The following is a 20,218-nucleotide window of genomic DNA, read 5'->3' on the forward strand; positions in this document are numbered from 1 at the left end:
AATAATAATAATAATAATAATAATAATAATAATAATAATAAAATAGTTTGTGAAGAGAAATCATATTATGAACTTCCAGCCAAGCACTTTCATAGTTTATTACATTTTATAATACTTAATTATAAATAGTTTTTAGAGAACTCAGAGGTTCTTTGCCGCTTTCGCATAAGCCCACCATTAATTTCTATCCTGAGCAAGATTAATCCAGTACCTATCATTAAATCCATTTTAATATTATCCTACCATCTATGTCTCGGCCTCCTTCAGGTTTCCCAACAAACACCCTATATCCATTTCTGGATTCACCCATACATGCTACATGCCCTGCCCATCTCAAACATCTGGAATTAATGTTCCTAATTATGTAAGGTGAAGAATACAATGTGTGGAGTTCCGTGTTGTGTAACTTTCTGCATTCTCCTGTAACTTCATCCCTTTTAGTCCTAAATATTTTCCAAAGCATCTTATTCTCGAACATACTTAACCTCTGTTTCACAACCATACTGAACAGTTGGTCATATAATTGTTTTATAAATTCTAACTTTCAGATTTTTTGAAAGCAGACTGGTTGATAAATGCTTCTCAACCGAATAATAGCGGATATTTCCCATATTTATTCTGCGTTTAATTTCCTATTAAGTGTCATTTATATTTGTTACTGTTGCTCCAAGGTATTTGAATTTTTCCACCTTACAGTAATAATAAATTAAGAATGTTCAAGAAATCAGAACTGATACAATTTTGATAAACAGGCCTATTGTAATGCGAGGAAAAGAATTTTGTATAATACATTGGAATGAAACTTGGACTCTCACTTTGAGAGAGGAACAGAGATTAAGGGTGTTTGAGAATAAGGTTCTTAGGAAAATATTTGGGGCTAAGAGGGATGAAGTTACAGGAGAATGGAGAAAGTTACACAACGCAGAACTGAACGCATTGTATTCTTCATCTGACATAATTAGGAACATTAAATCCAGACGTTTGAGATGGACAGGGCATGTAGCACGTACAGGCGAATCCAGAAATTCATATAGTGTGTTAGTTGGGAGACCGGAGGGAAATAGACCTTTGGAGGGTCGAGACGTAGATGGGAGGATAATATTAAAATGGATTTGAGGGAGATGGGATATTATAATAGAGACTGGATTAATCTTGCACAGGACAGGGACCGATTGCGGGCTTATGTGAGGGCAGCAATGAACCTGCAGGTTCCTTAAAAGTAAGTAAGTATATTGAAATGAAAATAAATACTGTATTATTTAATCTATCTACATGGATTAAGTTTTTTCCCATTCTATTTCCTATTCTGTCTTCAGCTCAAGTGGCTGGTCAAATATGAACAACACTTCTATCACGTAATGAGTGTCTGACAAGACTGAACGAAATCATGGAGTTATGGATTGAGGAATGGCACAACACTCTTTTATTAACTACTTGAGAGTATGCCAGCGACACCAGAAGACTCAATAAGCTAGTGGCTACCCAAAATCAAGACATGTCCATCTTCTGTTTCTTCCTCTCCCCCATCTCCACTCAATAATTGATACTAAAACTATATTTTATTTCAGAACACTTCCAATCGAATTTTCTCATTATTTCAATAATTGTTATACTGTATTTAGCTGACAACTTTACCTTCACAATTATTTCACAGCTTATTTTATTACAGCCGATAAATTAATTATGTTAACCATGTTTTAATTTGTTAAATTTTCTTTAAATTTAATCTTCAGGCAGTTCATTTTTGTTGTGTTTAGGTAATGTGTATATGGAAAATGATGAATCATTTGCTAATCAATATTAAAACTAAATCAATCATAATCTTCTGCCATAATTATGTGAATAATAGGGATTACGAGGGAGGAGGGTTGTTTGCACGGAATAAGTCCTACACATTCGAACTTCTCTCTCCCCCCCAACCAAATTAAAAATGCTGGCATTGCCATTCAGTTTTAAAATATTGGTTGTTGTGGTAGGTTTTTTTGCACTATCATATTTACTTTTTAACTTCGATCTAGAATATATCATTAGGAAAGTTCAGGATAACACAGAGAGTTCGGAATTCAACGGGTTACATCAGCTTCTTGTCTATGCAGATGACGTGAATATGTTAGAAGAAAATCCACAAACGATTAGGGAAAAACAGAAATTTTACTTGAAGCAAGTAAAGCGATTCGTTTGGAAGTAAACCCTGAAAAGACGAAGTATATGATTATGTCTCGTGACCAGAATATTGTATGAAATGGAAATATAAAAATTGGAGATGTATCTTTCGAAGAGGTGGAAAAATTCAAATATCTTGGAGCAACAGTAACAAATATAAATGATACTCGGAAGAAAATTAAACGCAGAATAAATATGGGAAATGCGTATTAATATTTGGTTGAGAAGCTTTTGTCATCTAGTTTGCTGTCAAAAAATCTGAAGGTTAGAATTTATAAAATAGTTATATTATCGGTTATTCTGTATGGTTGTGAAGCTTGGACTCTCACTTTGAGAGAGGAACAGAGATTAAGGGTATTTGAGAATAAGATTCTTAGGAAATATTTGGAGCTGAAAGGGATGAAGTTACAGGAGAATGGAGAAAGTTACACAACACAGAACGGCACGCATTGTATTCTTCACCTGACATAATTAGGAACATTAAATCCAGACATTTCAGATGGGCAGGACATGTAGCACGTATTGGCGAATCCAAAAATGCATTTATAGTGTTAGTTGGGAGACAGGAGGGAAAATACCTTATGGGAGACTGAGACAGACATAGATGGGAGGATAATATTAAAATGGATTTGAGGGAAGTGGGATATGATGATAGGTACTGGATTAATCTTGCACAGGATAGGGACCGATGGTGGGCTTATGTGAGGGTGGCAGTGAACCTGCAGTTCCTTAAAAGCCATTTGTAAATAAGTAACCCCATATTTAGGTACTGCTATGAGCCTGAAAAAATTTTGCGCCTCCTGCCAACTAATTTATGCAAATCTTAGACAATTAACAGTCAAACTGTAAAAAAAAAAAAAGTCGTAGGCTTATATAACAACAATTTAACATAAGCTACTATCTAAAGCGGGTATCAGTGAAGCAAGAAAATAATGCAAACGAAACACATTCAAATAAGGGTGGCTAACCATTGCTCTCTTTTTTTTACGCATGTGAACATTTATTTTAGATTTTTTTTCTTAAAAAGTTTTGCTGCCCTGGGCCCAGGCCCATGTCACCCTTGCATAAATACGGGTCTGGTGCAAGATAATGCACATGCTGAAAAGTTTGCCTTCTTTTTTATTGCTGTCTCTTTAGGTAAGTCCATACCCATCCATTTCTTGGCCTTGCATTTTTATGTGCCGAGTCAGTTTTGATTAATTATATTCTCTCTCTGTATTTTGCAACTCTAGCAATTCTTAAACAAGTTCACTGCATATTAGTAATTTTTAAGCTTTTGTATTCTTCTAAGAAACTGAATTCTGTATTACATTGTCTTGTTTACTTGTTAAACACATGTTTCAGCGTAACATAATAACATTACCATTTTTAAGATATACAGTAGTCTGCAAGCAGACATCATAGCAGTGGAGACCCTCGGTCTGCCTGCAAAACATATTGCGTAACTTTCAGCAGAAAAACATCTGTACCCTATTTATAGGCCTAAGAAACACTGACACACTTCAAGTTCAGATAAATAAATATTCTGAATCATTTTGGTGCAAGAAAACAAATCAGCCAGCCTCTAACATAAGTCGTTTAGTGTAACCATGTCAAGGGTAGATATGATATTGTACATATCTAAGAACTATGTAAGAAAAATGTTGAGAAAAATGAAAAGAATACTTTTTGTATTCTCTGATAACACCATTCACAACAGCACCATATTACCAAACTATAAAGGATTATAAATAAAAAAAAAAAAGTGCCAGGTTTATTTTAGATGAGAAAACGAAATGGTGAAGTGCACTAGGAGAAGTTATATGAAAATGGAAGTTACTATCCCATTATCACATCATGTGATTTCTACTTACGGAAAAGTTTTAATTATACAAAGTGTCTAAATGAAATCCATACACTTCAGAAAAAGTGAAAAAGGAGAGAAACTTTTCCCATAATTCTCCAAGAAATGTTTTGAGTAAATTTGAACCTTTAAGACTGTATTAGTTATCCACTATAGATGTGAGCGGAAAACATTTCCAGCAACTGCTATGAGTACTGTTGTTTCTATATCTTCTTTGGTAGCAAGGAGGGACCCAAATGCTAGACTGTGGTCTTTAGTGGGGTTATTGTGCCTTACTGCTCTTATACTGGGTATGATTTTTGAAATGCGAACTTTTGTATTTTTGTAGATTTTTTTTTTACCTGTATTTATTTCTGGTTGCTTTAACTCCTAGGTCATATCGTGACTGTCTGTAGTTTACTTTGGGGAATGCTTGATATTGTACTGTGTCCAGTTAATTTTTTCTACGTGAAAATGTGTTGGTACTCACCAAAATTTATACGTTATATGGATTTATAAGTTAGGAACGAACATATTGTTAGGGGCACCTCCTCCTCAATGGAATTTCGGTAACACAAATAAGCAAAATATCGATTTAACAGGCCAAAACACGCGTATTTCAATGTCATGACCATATTGCTACATTTTCCATGAACTGTGACACAAAACCTCTGCTTAAATAATTATGATACCTGAAAAACAAACTTTTTTCTACTGACTTCATAGTGTTGCACAGCTATTCAGTCTTTAAAGTGCAGGTGTGGGATTTCAATGAAGTGTCAAAGCAAAATGGAACTGAACAATATGCATATTTTAAGGGGTTAGGTACAGCTTACAGCAGTCAAATTTTTGGAAATATTCAACATTTTTTTCCTCCCTTACTGTATCTCGTACAATAATGAAAATTGGTATTTGTAAAATACTGTCCTTCTGCTATATGGAAAAAAAAAAAAAAAAAAAAAAAAAAAAAAAAAAAATATATATATATATTTTTACGGTTTAAAAATATTATTTATTTATATATATATATATTTTTTTTTTCAAAATTCAAAATGTTGGCAGTTCATTGTGGAGTGATGAAGCATTCTCCTCATAATTCATAAACTTGTTAACTTTTTCATGTTCTTTCTCTTTTCCATAAATACACACAAAAAATTTCATCACAGAATGTTGGATAGTTTTTCAGTTATGTGGGAAACGCTTCATCACTGTACAGTGAACTGAATATTTTATGTGGGGGGGGAGTAAATAATTTTTTTTTATTGTAAAAATATTTTTTCAGATAGCAGAAGGACAGTGTTTTACACATACTATTTTCATTATTGTACAAGATACAGTAATGGAGGGAAAAAATTTTGAATATTTCCAAAATTTTACTGCTGTAAGCTGTACCTAACCCCTTAAAAGTCATTTTTTCACATTCAACATCACTTCCGCTTTAAAGTAGTCCAATATCAAAAGCCACACTAAGTACATTTTCAAACGATGATATTAGAATGTCAATGTCATAACCTGTCTTTAGCCAAGCATATTGCAACATACAGCATGCCTGTACTTTGGTGCAGAAAGTTGATTGTACATCACAAAGTGAAGACTGATAATGAAATGACGATCATATAACTTTACTTGTGATTTTTCACATTGTAATCTTACAAAATCAACGATCCTTCTCATAAAGTGCTTATATTGTCTAAAGAAGTACAAATCAAGCAGTTGGCAAAATTTTGTTGTTTGTTGTTGATGGGAAATGTAGAAATATAGTCACGACATTGAAATATTGATGTTTTTGGTCTTACTGTATTGATATTTTGCTTCTTTGTGTTATCAAAGTTCCTTTCATAGACCTTGAATATGTGATCATTCAAATCTCTTGTGGTAAGGCGAGCAGTTTTGCATGGAAATGACTCATATCACTGTTTTTGTGCTGGGAAATTTATGTTATAAGCATGTTTTTGTGCGGTTCTGAGTGTTCGAGGTAAGTACATCCTTTGTCAGAATGATTCATAACCCATCAGCAGATTAATATTAATATTAGTCAGAATTTTCGGCTCCACATGTTTAAGCTATTCTAAGGTGGGATAGACCAAATATTGAATTTTCCGGTCTATAAGACGTACTTCTTCCCCTCACCTCCAAAAGTGTATCTTATATACCAAAAACTGAAATTTCAAGTGACATTTTGGAATTTTATTGGCCAAAATCAGCTAATATTTGTTTATAAAGTAATCTTTACAATTTTCGCCTAGTTCAGTGAATGTGAGTGCATCCATTTTCACAGATGGAAGAAGGAAGAGGGCTACTAATTCAAAACTTTGTGGGATAGAGTGAAACAAAAGGTAGTTTTTAAATAATTCAAGAAATATGACATTAGTAATACTGTGGACGATAAGGAGAAGAATTTATTGTTTGAAGACGATGATCACTAGATTTCTGATACAGAAGGTATTTCAAGAGATTGTTAAATCTTGCATTGAAGAAGGTAATTTTCTGGAATTTAAAAAATAAATCTTTAATTTAACTATACATTCTTTTCTTTGATTGACTGTTGTTTTCCGTATCAATCTCCTGAAAATTACTTCAGTTCTTCAATGTATGATGAAGCAGATATTACTAAAATTTATTTAAAAAATGTTAATGAAAAAAGAGGTTTGCCCTATATGCTCATGTGTATTGGAAACAGAAAAATATTCACAATGACATGATGATGATGACGATGATGATGATGATGATGATGATGATGATGAAATTAGAAATTATTTGTTGTTGAGACCATAACATACTCAGAATCTAATGCTCATATGATATGTGAAGATCTCCTAAGGAGAACTTGGTTTACCTAAGATTACTTCAAAATGAAACATTCCAAATTCAGTATAGGTGAAAAAACTTCGTAAATGGTGAACTTGTGCATTACATAAGCATAAAAAACCTGTTTCATATATATGACACCAGAATTCAGTAACAATTATGTTGCACTGGGTAAAAATTTTGATCATAGGAGTTAGGAGATAAAAAAAAAGCTCAGATGGTCGGCACATTAAAATATACTCAATGCAACGTAACATCAAACTGAACTTACAAGACTGCAATGAAGAATTAGGTTTCATCGATAAGAACTGAGGATTAATTAGACATAGTTAACAGGCAAAAGTAAGAATTCGTAATTTATAATTGGAATCATAATATACAATTTTATTAAAATAAATTCTCGAAGAACAAAGTGCGAAATCGCATGCATAAATTTTCTTATCTATGCCAAAATTAAAATATTTTATGGAATTTTAAAACTGTATGCCTTCAAAAGTGAATACATTAATAGGAAAATAGAACTATAATGTGTATAATATGCTATCATCTGAGTTACCAGACTGACTAACAATTGCATATACCTGGAATTAAAACATGCTACAGCCACCAAAAAAATATTAAAACCATGTTCAAACTGCCACACACATTGTCAATAAAGAAAGATTCATGCAAAATATCAAACAAAGCAAAAATTAATACAACATACCTTGTTTCAGCAGTGAGTATTCTGTGTCTAACTACAGTAAAACTAACTGGTGCCTTATTTGCATGCATAGCAGCCGTGTGTTGATGGATGGAGTCACAAAGAGTATGTTCTGTGTTGGTGCTAAATATGTGCAATAAACGAATAGGAAATTTACACTTATGCAAAACTATTTTAAAGAAATGGCGTGCGAGAATAATCTATAAAATAAATGATATGGAGTGTGATATAAACTTCCAGCTTCATTAATATTAAACAACACTACAACAATACTCGTATAAACCTTTATCATCAATTTATAACTGAAGTTAGTGTGAACTTGAAATTGGATTTTGTTATAGTTTACATGGATCAGGGAGATAAGTCATATTCTTCAACAGATGAATGCATGGACGTGCTGTTTTTTGTTCAGAAATGTACCAGTATGTAATTAAAATGATGAAGATTTATGACAATCTGTATTTTCAGTGAACTGATGTCCTTCAATAAAATCATTATTTTCATTCTTTTTACTTTCTCATTAGGGAAATTATTGTGATGCCAGAAAAAGTCAATTTCAAGATTTTAGCAGAATATACTTTTTAGCATTGATACTGTAAAAGTTATCTTCGATAATATGACGTTCATCTGTCTGTTTACAGTTTTCCTGAACAATTGGGCAGATTTTCTTTAGTATATTCCATATTTACAAATAAATTTGTCTGGGAATGCTGCATACGAAACATAATAATTTTAGTACCGTAAAACAATATTAATGGATCATTATATGAAATCAAAAACACGTAGGCCTAATGGCCACTCAGTAATTCAAAACTAGAGAGACCTCATATATGAATACATGTATAGATTTTATTATATTACCAGTACAAATAATAAACTGACAAATTAGACAAACCACTAAGTACCAATAGAGAAATGTTATATACAGAATTAGACCTATTTATAATTTTTGCTGCGGATTTTCCAAATTTTGAAATTCCAAGAATACATAGCACGGCAAGTGAGCCTATAGCAGACAATAGGAGATAGTAGGTACATTTTTCAAGTATTTACAATCCCTCATAAACATATTTATTATGCATGGATCAAATCCGAATCATAGTCTTAAAGATTTAGAATTAAAACAAAAGAATCTCACTATATCACTAATGTTTGTTAACTTCCATACCACTTTTGAATTATTTTAATAAAATAACAAGAATAAAACACAAATTATGACAATATAAATAAAACTATTTCATATACATTTGCAGTCCACACCTGTAGAATAATGATTAGCACATCTGGCCGTGAAAACAGGTGGCCCGGGTTCGATTCCTGGTCGGGACAAGTTACCTGATTGAGGTTTTTTCCGAGGTTTTCCCTCAACCCAATATGAGCAAATGCTGGGTACGTTTCGGTGCTGGATCCCGGACTCATTTCACTGGCATTATCACCTTCATCTCATTTAGACGCTAAATAACCTAAGATGTTGATAAAGCATCGTAAAATAACCTACTAAAATAAAAAAATTTAAATATGATCAAAGTTTAAAACTTCAAAAACTTAAAACATTTCATGGTGTTAAAATACAGTTAAGAAAAGCTGAATATACTTTGAATATGCAGTATAGCTGTCATTACGAAGTATGTGTGCTTCGTTGTCACCAGTCATAACTTAAATATTTAAAAATGTTATAAAGTGAATTGATAACAAGAGAAATAAAAAAATTACATAAGAGGTATACAAATTTAATCCTTAAAACGGATAAATGGAGTCAAGTGTCCTAATTTTGGAATAAAAGAGTATGTTTTTATGTATAATTCAGTGAATGAAAGTTCGTCCTCTTATTTGGGTATATATTAAATTACTTAATTAATTTAGATAGTATCGTATGTCTTTTGAACAAAAGTTCAAGAAAATAACCTTAACTTCTAAAATCAATGGCAACATATGTACCACTTTCACGACAGTATTTTTCTGGAATACCAAGAATACATTAGAAACTTTTGTTATAATAATTGAGGGCTTTGCCGGAAGAAAGGCGAATAGACCTCTACGCCCTTCTTCGGGAAAACGGTTTAAAATGTAGTGAATAATTCGTTAATTATAGTAGCGAAATTTTGTTTTGATTGTACTGTACATACCTGCAGGACAGGGCTGTGTGCGTGTGTGCGCGATTTAGTCAGTCAGTCTACAAGCAGAGCTAGTGCTGCGCGTTACCGCATACTGTACTGTGTGTGTTTTCTCTGGTAGAGACTAAGCAAATATATATATAGTTAAATTTAGTCAGTCCAGTTGTTTCCTTTGACTGCTTTTTATGTTCATTATTGTCCTTGCTTTAAGAGTAAACAAACTTATGAAACTCGTAGATTCAGACAGAAATATTTTATGTTCTATAAAGAGATTTGTTACAATATTCAGATTTTTGGGCTTACTGTTATCAGGATTATACAAAGAATAAATTTTATTTCTTTATGTTCACACAAAATGGAGATTTTCTTTTTCTGTTATATTCAGAGCTTTTGCTTTGCGTACTTAATGTCTACTCAGTATATCTGAAATAATGTAAATTACTTTAGAAGTAGATAATAAATGTCATAAAATGTATCTTTGTTTCATTTCCGTGTGAAATTTAAATCTGAAATCTACATTAAATCCCCTAAGCAAACCATTATATGGATAAAGGGTGTATAGACCAAAGTTTTATATGGTAAAAATATAAGGAAATTTAATAATATAAATTGCCTAAATGCTACAAAACATTTATACGCGCTAAGATTTTTAATTTAATGTATAATTTTGTTCACTATCTGTATAACACTTTATTCAGGTGCGTTTTAAAATCTTAGATTGCCTGTATCTCAATTCACAATATTGACATATATGCCCTTTTTCCTGCAAACCCCTCAATTATTACTGAATGAAAATTAATATATCAACATTCAGTTGACCAGCCACAAGTATCTCTTATGGATGACAAATTGTTGCACCTGCCGTCAATAATAAAGTTCCCAGACATATCACAGTTATAATACGACTCAGTATAGCAATTACATTTTACAGAAGGAAAAAAACTATGTAAATATGGTAGGAGAATTAGAAATGTGCAAGAAAATCTTCCCCAAGAGTATATCTGTTCACTACAAATTCCACTTGAATTCAGTCATGTCTCTGGTATAGAAAGCTCTGCTAATTATACATCCAATCAGCATTTGTAAAAAACTGCTGTTACGGATCCAATATTTAAACAGATTATGAAAAGCAAAGATACAAAGATACTGTATGATCCGTATACAGTACAAAAAGATTTTAGAAGATCTACTCAACTTGCTATCAACATGTTCTTGAATTCTTGGAATTATTTTGGTCTCAAATAGACAAGAGGATCTAAAAATGTAATGTTCCATAGGAAATGGGACTTTAGCATGAAAAACATCAAAATTCACTTTTTGACAATTCTTAAAGAGGCTTTCATGCAAAAAAATCATTGAATTTTGAATATAGAGTCACAAAATCACTCGTTTTGAATAAAGGTTGACTAATATTCAGCTTTTTGAAGAGCAAAATAGATGAACTATCCATGAGAACCACAGCAAAGATACAATACACCTGCGATATTCTGAAGAAGAGTGGCTACACATATATACAAATGGTTCATTAATGGAGAAAAACGGAAATGTAGGTATAAGAATTCACAGCAAAATCTCTTTTAGTCAGACTATACGACTTTATCACCGCAATTTTGAAGGAGAAAGTGAAGCCATCAGAGTTGCATTAAACCAACTGAATAACTTTATGAACACTTTCCAAAAGGCCGTCATATTTTGTGATTCCAAAGCTACAATACAAGCAATATCCAAAATCCATGATCCGAAGACAAACCAGGTGAAGAACATTCACACTGAAATCAAACTCTTGCAGCAAAATAACAAGACAATCATTATACAATGGATACCATCTCATTATGGAGTTGGTGGTAATGAAAGGGCCAGATTTACTCGCCAAAAAAGGAACCAAAATTAAACAATTAAGTAAACAAACGATTTCTTATTCTGGAATTAAACATATCATTAATGGCAAATTCAAAGACGAACTGAAACACCTCAATCAAGTATCTTCTGAGAGAAAAATTTGGAAAAATCTAATAGATGACAGACAACTCATCAGTATCAGATAGACCAAGAAGAGAGGCTGTTGCAATCTTCCAGAGGACTACTGGACAGACAGTTTGGCTGCCCACTTACACTGAATTTCCAACCGCCCATCTTCAGAGTGTCCTCTGTGTTATGAAAGTGGCTCCATCATGAACAAAGAACATTTAACCAAATGTGCAAAATTAAGTGATTATGGTCAGAACTTAACGACATTGTATTGGGAAGCGAGACAGCGAATGACAATATGTCAAGTGCTTGAATATTAAAATAATAATAATAATAATAATAATAATAATAATAATAATAATAATAATAATAATAGTAACAACAACAATGAACTTTACCGTCATCCAATTTTAGTTGAAATTAAAAAAAAAAAAAACTCGTCTTATTTAATGCTGAATTCAGCTGTAAAGGTTAAATTTGTGTAGACAAGTTCTTAAAGAGTTGCATAGGAAAAAAAAATTATTATGATTGTAAAAACCCAGTAAATATCCAGGAGAGTATAAATCAGAAAATCGAAACTGAAAACTAAATGGGTTAGGAAAATTAACAAACTGAACAGAATATTACACAAACTAACCTAAATTAATAGTCAATTAAACTAAACCTAACTGAATATAAATTATTAATAATCAGTTAAGAAAAAGAAATAAACTTGATGTCGCTCACAAAACATTATTGACTGCATTATGGAAGACTTATTCCCTTTTTCATATAATGAATTGCTCTCATAAAAACGCTTTTTCTACTATCTATTGGTTGATTTTTGAACTAATAAATACTTCTAGTTGTTCAGAAAGGCAGAAAATATGAAAATTGCAGCCTCACATCAACAATTTGCCACCTATACAATTTACTCCAGGAAGCTAAGGTCCTTTTTCCTGTGAGATAGCACAAATATTTTACCTGCTCACTATTGGGGTTTGTAGACTTTATTATCTGCTTTTGGTGACTAATGCTCTCTTGTTTCTGTTTGAAAATGCTTTCTGTGCAGTTAATGTCTTGATGTAATTATCAATGAGTTGCACTGATGCATTCAATAATTTATTTTTTCAATATTTCATATTGATATATTACATTATTGGAAGGTCATGTGATAATGGTGACAGTATAACCTCGATTATCCATTTTAATGGACAGGATATAAAGAGTAAAAAAAAAAAAAAAAAAAAAAAAACGGATTTGTATTATGGATTTTTATGAACTGAAATCTATCTGATGCCATTTAAGATACTTCAAATATTCGGTTATTTTTTCTATACGTCCTTATAACTAATTTGGATTTTTTATGTTCATTCTAGACTCAGCAATTTTTATTTTTTATTATTTTATTGGGTTATTTTACGACGCTGTATCAACATCTAGGTTATTTAGCGTCTGAATGATATGAAGGTGATAATGCCGGTGAAATGAGTCCGGGGTCCAACACCGAAAGTTACCCAGCATTTGCTCGTATTGGGTTGAGGGAAAACCCCGGAAAAAACCTCAACCAGGTAACTTGCCCCGACCGGGATTCGAACCTGGGCCACCTGGTTTCGCAGCCAGACGCGCTGACCGTTACTCCACAGGTTGGACGACTCAGTAATTACCTGTACTAAGAAATATCCCAGTAAGTGAGTGTAAAACGACATATTTTATGATTGTTCAAAGTGGGTCTAAGTATTTATTTAATCTTCACATAACTGAACGAAAATTATGCATGCGGTGAATTGAGTTATGTAATTGTGGTAGGCACAATTCAGAAGGTAGACAAGAGTGGTTATAAGACATTACTGTGCATTACATAAAAATACCGTTTCCTTTTTTAGGCAATGAATAATCTGCAGAATGGTAATCGAGAGATGAATAATTGAGATTCTACTGTAATAAAAACATTGTCTTTAATCATTAAACCAGCTTTTTAGAAGATAAGAAAAATATTAAACCGAGAGGACAAACTTTCAGAGCTCACGAATGACATGGATTTGATACAGGCATAAAGGACTAATGAAGATAAGAAAGAGAAGAGTAAAATCCTTCCTTTAACTTAAGAGATTATACAATATAGAATTAGAATTACACAAACTCTCAGAAAATTCAGTGACAGTAATTATGATGGTTGTTTTTAATGTGTTGCACAAATGTTTCATGACATTTGTCTAGTGACTGTAACTCACGAGAAAATTCCTGCAGGAAGTAATTTATTTTGATGAGGCATAGAAAACAGCCAAAAGGATGGTAGTTTAAAATCTTGATTGTTATTGGTTGAGTTGGATGGGTTATCACACCCAGTAATACTATACTATACTATACTATACTAAGTATATTGTTAGATTGTTGCTGAAAATATCGAATATTTGATGTAGTTGCTACAGCATGAACTTGCGAACATAGTAAGCGTGATTTTAAAATATCCAATGCACAGAAAGTGGAAAAATTTTTCCTAGAGAAATTACAGCCAACATTATTAAAATGTGCAATTAAAAGCAAATCTCAGAGAAATCATATTTTTTTTTGTGATGTGAATAACGATGTATTTGCATGTTTTTCGATTAATGCAATAAAAATACAGAAAGAAACAAAAACAATATATAAAAATGAATCAGAATAAGGACACTGGAGAAATGCTGGTAATTGTTACTATGCCATGTTACTGTACTACAGTAATTTCATTTGAACAATTAGGTATTAGACTACTTAACTTTAGCAATTTTTAATTTCATTTTTGATCCAGATAAATACATTTTAATTTTAGAATAACAATTCACTGTTATAGACGTATGGAACATATATGTGCAGATCATCTTCTACATCTAGTTGATATTGGAATGATAATCGAAATGTGTTCCATATGACGGAGGGAAATGGATTTCGAAAGAGATGAAAAATTTCATATTTGCTGCTGTTGCCAAGTTTTGTTGTTTTTATTAACTCATAAGTTTCACCGACATATATTCCAAGTATATTTTTTTTGCCACATTGAGAGTAAGATTACATCAAATCAAACGAGGGAAAGTTTGGAAAGAAAACTTTTCATAGCATACCATTGAGGGAGGGAGTGTTTTCAACTTGTTGCAAATATGAAAATAGAATTTCAAAGTAAAGCTAGTTTTAAAAATGAAATAGTGAAAAATACGCTTAGAAGGCAAGACGACATTCATTGCAAAATGTCAGGAAAGACAGAGAAAAATGAACGAAACTGGAAAATGATTGAAAAACAGATAAGATGGTATGTTATATAACTATGATGATGACGAGTATTAAATTAAATTTCACAAGTTTTTATGAACAAGCAAGTGAATTAAATGATCGTTAAAGTAAAAATAGTTTTGCCAAATTAAATATCTACGACTGCTTTCTAATATCCAAAAAGTTCTCCTCTTAGCACAAGATTATGTCCCAGACATTATGGAGCTTGCATCCAAAAACAGACATATCCATGTTTTTTTTCAGGGAACAAGAAAAACTGAAATTGACACTCACATCAAAAGAAAAAATCGGAAAAAATATGGAACATCTGGTTCATTCTTACTAATTGAATGTGTTAATATCACATTTATCTCAGTATTTCAGTAATAAAAGAAAATATTAATTTGGATTTATCCACTTCTGATTAAAAAGTGTAATTTTGTCAAACATCTGGTACATGGCCACATGGCTAACATTTTAAATGCAATTTTTCAAAATATAATATTTATGTTCCAAACAAAGTTATTTTTTACTGCATAAAAATTGTTTATATTTTTCGTATTAAAAACTGAAATTGACACTCACATCAAAAGAAAAAATCGGAAAAAATATGGAACATCTGGTTCATTCTTACTAATTGAATGTGTTAATATCACATTTATCTCAGTATTTCAGTAATAAAAGAAAATATTAATTTGGATTTATCCACTTCTGATTAAAAAGTGTAATTTTGTCAAACATCTGGTACATGGCCACATGGCTAACATTTTAAATGCAATTTTGCAAAATATAATATTTATGTTCCAAACAAAGTTATTTTTTACTGCATAAAAATTGTTTATATTTTTCGTATTAACTAATATACCATTACTGGAAAAGTTTTCGCTACAGGTACAGTTTTTATGAAGATTCCTAAACTCACGAAATTGCTGAGCAGCATCTTGAAAAAATTATTCTTTATAGTAATAAATATAAAATCTCATTCGACTGTCTGTCTTCAAACAGTGACACAAATCAGTTCTTGTCCCCCCACACCATTATTCAAATAAGTAATGCGTAGAAAATTTAGTTTAGTGATACCTGCTATCTTTTCACTCAAAATTGAATACAGAGGCAATTTCGTTTATATCACATGATCTTTCTTACTATTTTTTTTTAAGATAAAAGAGAACTTTACAGCTTGCGTAACGAAACTGAAATTCACACTTACTTTTTCTTTCCCTTGTAACTTGCCCTAACCAGGATTTGAACAAGTCCCCACTTGTTTCAAAGTCAGACGTGCTGTTACTACTCAGCGGTTGACAACTTGGTGAATTAGTATCTACAGAGAGTTTAATTTTTAAAGTCTGGAGATTTTGATTGAATACTTCACTGGCATATTCAGCCATGTGGAGAAATAATGTCAAGAAGACAGCTTGCAAGAGGATAATGCCACAACAACAAACAATGAAAAGTTCTAAGATACTGATGGCTCTTACAAGATAATTTTTCGCAATACTTCTTCATAATTCCGCTATAATTGTTTATATTACTTTTACTTTGTAATTGCATTAAGTGACTAATATAATGTAAATTTTCGTGAGTATTAGACTAGTGCTTTCACTACTCTGTTGTATATTTTATTACTGCACATATTGGTTTTACTAGTGCACAAATTCTATATGACTGCACACTAAAAAAAACCTGCTTGATATGTAGGATTTAGTAAATTCTTTTGTGACTTTTTGCGGCTTGAAAGAAGAGTGTAGTAGTGAAGGACCTCTTTCTTAAGCATAAATAGACAACACTATGTGACATAGCGAAAGAAATGGACTACATACCTGAGTACTGATGAATGGACCCCTGGACAGTGGCCTTAGGGTGTGATACAGGTCAGGGAAAAGGGTCAAGCCCCCACATATGGTTATTACGTACCTGTTACTAAAGCTGTCTATGGTATGGGTGGGACCTCCTGGTTGACCGTCACCGCGGTTTGTCAGTTTCTGCATCAGCTTGGCGCTGGACCGTCTTATTGAAGCCCGAAGCTTCGAGAATGAAGCGCTGCGCCTGAGTTTGCCGTACTATAAAACAAGTGGGAGAGACAGGGGGGGAGCAGACATGAGCCTGGTACACATGCCGTTCAAAAAGTGAGGGGCAAGGTAGTCATCACACAGTTCACACTATCACAAAGGTTATGTTATTGGCTGTGTACAGAGAAAGCCTTCACATCGACACATGTTTGTATTTCTCTCCCTCCCTCTTAACCTTAAATAAAGTTAGAACTGTCAGCAAAAAATTTAAAGAAACAACAAGAGAACTTATCAAGACTGAAAATATATGTCTCAAATTGCAAAGGAACCATGTCACAGGAAACTTTTTATGAGTTCAGGAAGAACTTTCTAGTGGCATTTTTACATTGTCAATGTGATGCCTGTATTGTTCGAGATGGAGATCCAGCGTCATCAGAGTCCTGCTGTGTGTTCGACTGCTATTAGGTCGAGAAAAGATCCAGATATGAAGTTAGACAAACACTCATCTTGAAACAGAGAGCCCAGAAAGAAATAAAGAAAAGTGTAGGAAAAAAATAAAGAATAAGTAAAGAAAGATGAAAAATGGAAACATATATATATATATATATATATATATATATATATATATATGTGGATGGATCAATAGATGAATGAATGGATAGATGCATGGATGGAATGATGGTTATAGATAGATACATACATAGATACAGGCAGACAGACAGATTCTCAACAAGATATTTTCTTTTAGACTGTATAATGAGTATATTTGAAAGTATTCCTTATCTCGCAAACAATTCTGGAACAAAAATATTAAACACAGTAAGAAAACTTAGTAAGAATGGAAATAATGTCTAAAATAACAATAGATACACGTCATAGGAGAAATAAAGGATTGTCTATTTATGGCGTACAGTATAAAGATTTTAAACTGTAGTAGTTGTGAAATATATAAAGAAACTCCCTATATCTATAAGGAATACTTTATACCATTTATTGAAATGCATGAATTTAAATGAAGAAACAAAAAATAAAGACTGAGAAGCGAGAAGAAAAGTAACGTAAAACTTGAAGCTCCTGCTATCCGAGTCAGAATACTTTCTAGTATGAAACATCATTTCAGTTTGTTGCTCCATCTCCACTAAATCTAATTGTTACTCGAATATGTAAATTAACGTAATCATCACTAAAACCAAGTTAAAAACTCTGAGGAAGGACATTAATGACGTTAAATTAATATACAATTTTGAAACCTCGTATGTCTGATAGTCATAAAATGATTTCCCCATCCCTGTTGATGAGTTTCCTTTTTTTGCGTTGTTAAATAATAATAATCCACAAGAATTTAATGCATTAAGAGTTGGTAGAAATATGTATCACTTACAAACTCACATTTTAATGTTACATCAAGACAACTCAGTTTACTTAACCATATACTCTGAAAGTTTTAAAGTTTCCCATTGAACAGAAATACGGAATTACTGCACGAGCATTTTCAGTCAGTAGTTAATCACACTGCCTACTGTCACTACATCCGACTGATAAAACGACTTGACAAAGGAATGCTGGAAAAGATGATGAAAAGTTTCTGTCATTATCTGCCACAGTTCTTTTCTACAGTCGTTTTTTTCACTGACACTGCATAGAATGTCATAAATCTACATTGGAAGCATATAGGCCTACATTAACTTTGAGAAGTTTTGTAAATTTTTATATATAAATTTTATATTTATATTTATATGTAAGTTACACAGTGTATTTTTTAGAAAATTATTTAATTTCACTAAAACAAATATGAAATTTTAAAAACGCAAAGTACTGCCTTCATGGTGCCAAAAAATGGTTCTGCACATCGTCATTTCAACATTGAAACTGCGAGAATAATATCGTCTCTCTTTTAATTATTATCTTTCTGAACTTTTCTAAATTGGGTGAAACTGCAATGGTAGGACCAAAGGTAATAACTTCTTACAAACACACGTAAAATAGCACCAAATAAGAGAGATCACTTCAAAGAAGATTATGTTAACACTGTAACAACCTTGTGCCCACCTGCCCACCTCCAAAGAATACATTTATTTATGTAACCAAAATTGGCGAAAATATTTTAAATTTTGTGATTTTCTGACTAGGCGATGAGATGAGAAATATAAACGCATTAAATTAATACATAGTTATTAGCAGGAATAAACAAATTCTGGGTGCCAGGCTGCCATGGAGCCTAAAACATTTTTATGTGGTGTCTGACCTTTTTATTGAGTTTACTTATTATTATTATTATTATTATTATTATTATTATTATTATTATTATTATAATTTTTTTTAAGAATCTGATTTCTTTTCTGTTACTATGATCAATACATGATTTTAACAAAAGTGGTCCTAGGAAAAAGTTCGAGTGTTTACTGTGTTTTATTAATTGAAATACCACTAAGTGTAATTCTACCATAAAATATAGCAGTTCACATTTTGCTCTGTATCTCTTCAACTTTTAAAACTATCCATTTACAATTTTTAAGACAGATTAGAAAAACTCTGATGAATATCCTCTGTAGATTTTAACATTCTAGTGCACATATAATTTTAGTAAAATATATTTTTTTGGGGTGGGGTGGGGTGGGGTGGGGGGGGGGGGGAAGTTGTGGAAACACTGAGATATAAGTGCCAATTTTTCTCATAAACTGGAAGGTTGGATTTGAATGAAATATTTTTTACGCAGCCTATAGACACCATTTAATTTTGGTAACCAAAATCACTTTCCTATGTTAGTCTGAGAATGAGATATGATTTTTTAAATGTGAAAAATTACTGAAAAATTAATGTAAGTTTTCAAATTACTAAAAAAATCGTATCTCATTCCCAGACTAACATAGGAAAATGATTTTAGTTACCAAATTTAGATTATGCCTGTAGGCTTTGTAAAAAAATATTTCATTCAAATCCTTTCTCTACTTTATGGGAGAACTTGAACCTTATCTCAGTTTCTCTTTCTTCATGGGATTTTTTTTTTAATATTTCATTAGAATATTTATATATGTACTATAATATTAACATTTACAGATTATGTTCATCATAATTTCTTTAATGTCTCTTAAAAATTTCAAACGGATAGCTTTAAAAATTGATGAGATATAGAGCAAAATGTTGGTGACATATTTTATTTCATAATAGATTTATAAGGGGAAAGAAAACTGCCCACCCTACCCCATTATCTCCTGACCTAGTTGTGTCATAAGTGATGCCTTCTTGGTATCATTTGTGAGGTTCAGACTTGTCTTCGGACAGCTGACTAAACAACAATAGATTTACACTTCCTGGTTATCTTGTTTTTAATATTGCTTAATATATTTCAGTAAATATATCATTACCTTAGCTCGAATGGTTTTCTCATTGCAAGTGCGGGTAAAAT

At 32.0% G+C, this 20,218-nt stretch overlaps 1 protein-coding gene across 9 annotated transcripts in view; it reads right to left on the reverse strand.

Annotated features, from left to right (window-relative positions):
* Klc (kinesin light chain) overlaps window positions 1–20,218 on the reverse strand; it is a 675,112-nt gene that overhangs the window by 16,920 nt on the left and 637,974 nt on the right. For 7 of the 9 annotated variants that reach the window (XM_069817979.1, XM_069817981.1, XM_069817980.1 and 4 more), the window contains one exon: window positions 16,718–16,863. The exons of the other annotated variants lie outside the window; for them this stretch is intronic. In XM_069817979.1, coding sequence (XP_069674080.1) covers window positions 16,718–16,863 — 146 coding nt within the window. The remainder of the gene's footprint in view (window positions 1–16,717; window positions 16,864–20,218) is intronic. 9 annotated transcript variants of the gene reach the window in all.

This window comes from Periplaneta americana, chromosome 2, assembly GCF_040183065.1.
Source record: "Periplaneta americana isolate PAMFEO1 chromosome 2, P.americana_PAMFEO1_priV1, whole genome shotgun sequence".
NCBI lineage: Eukaryota > Metazoa > Arthropoda > Insecta > Blattodea > Blattidae > Periplaneta > Periplaneta americana.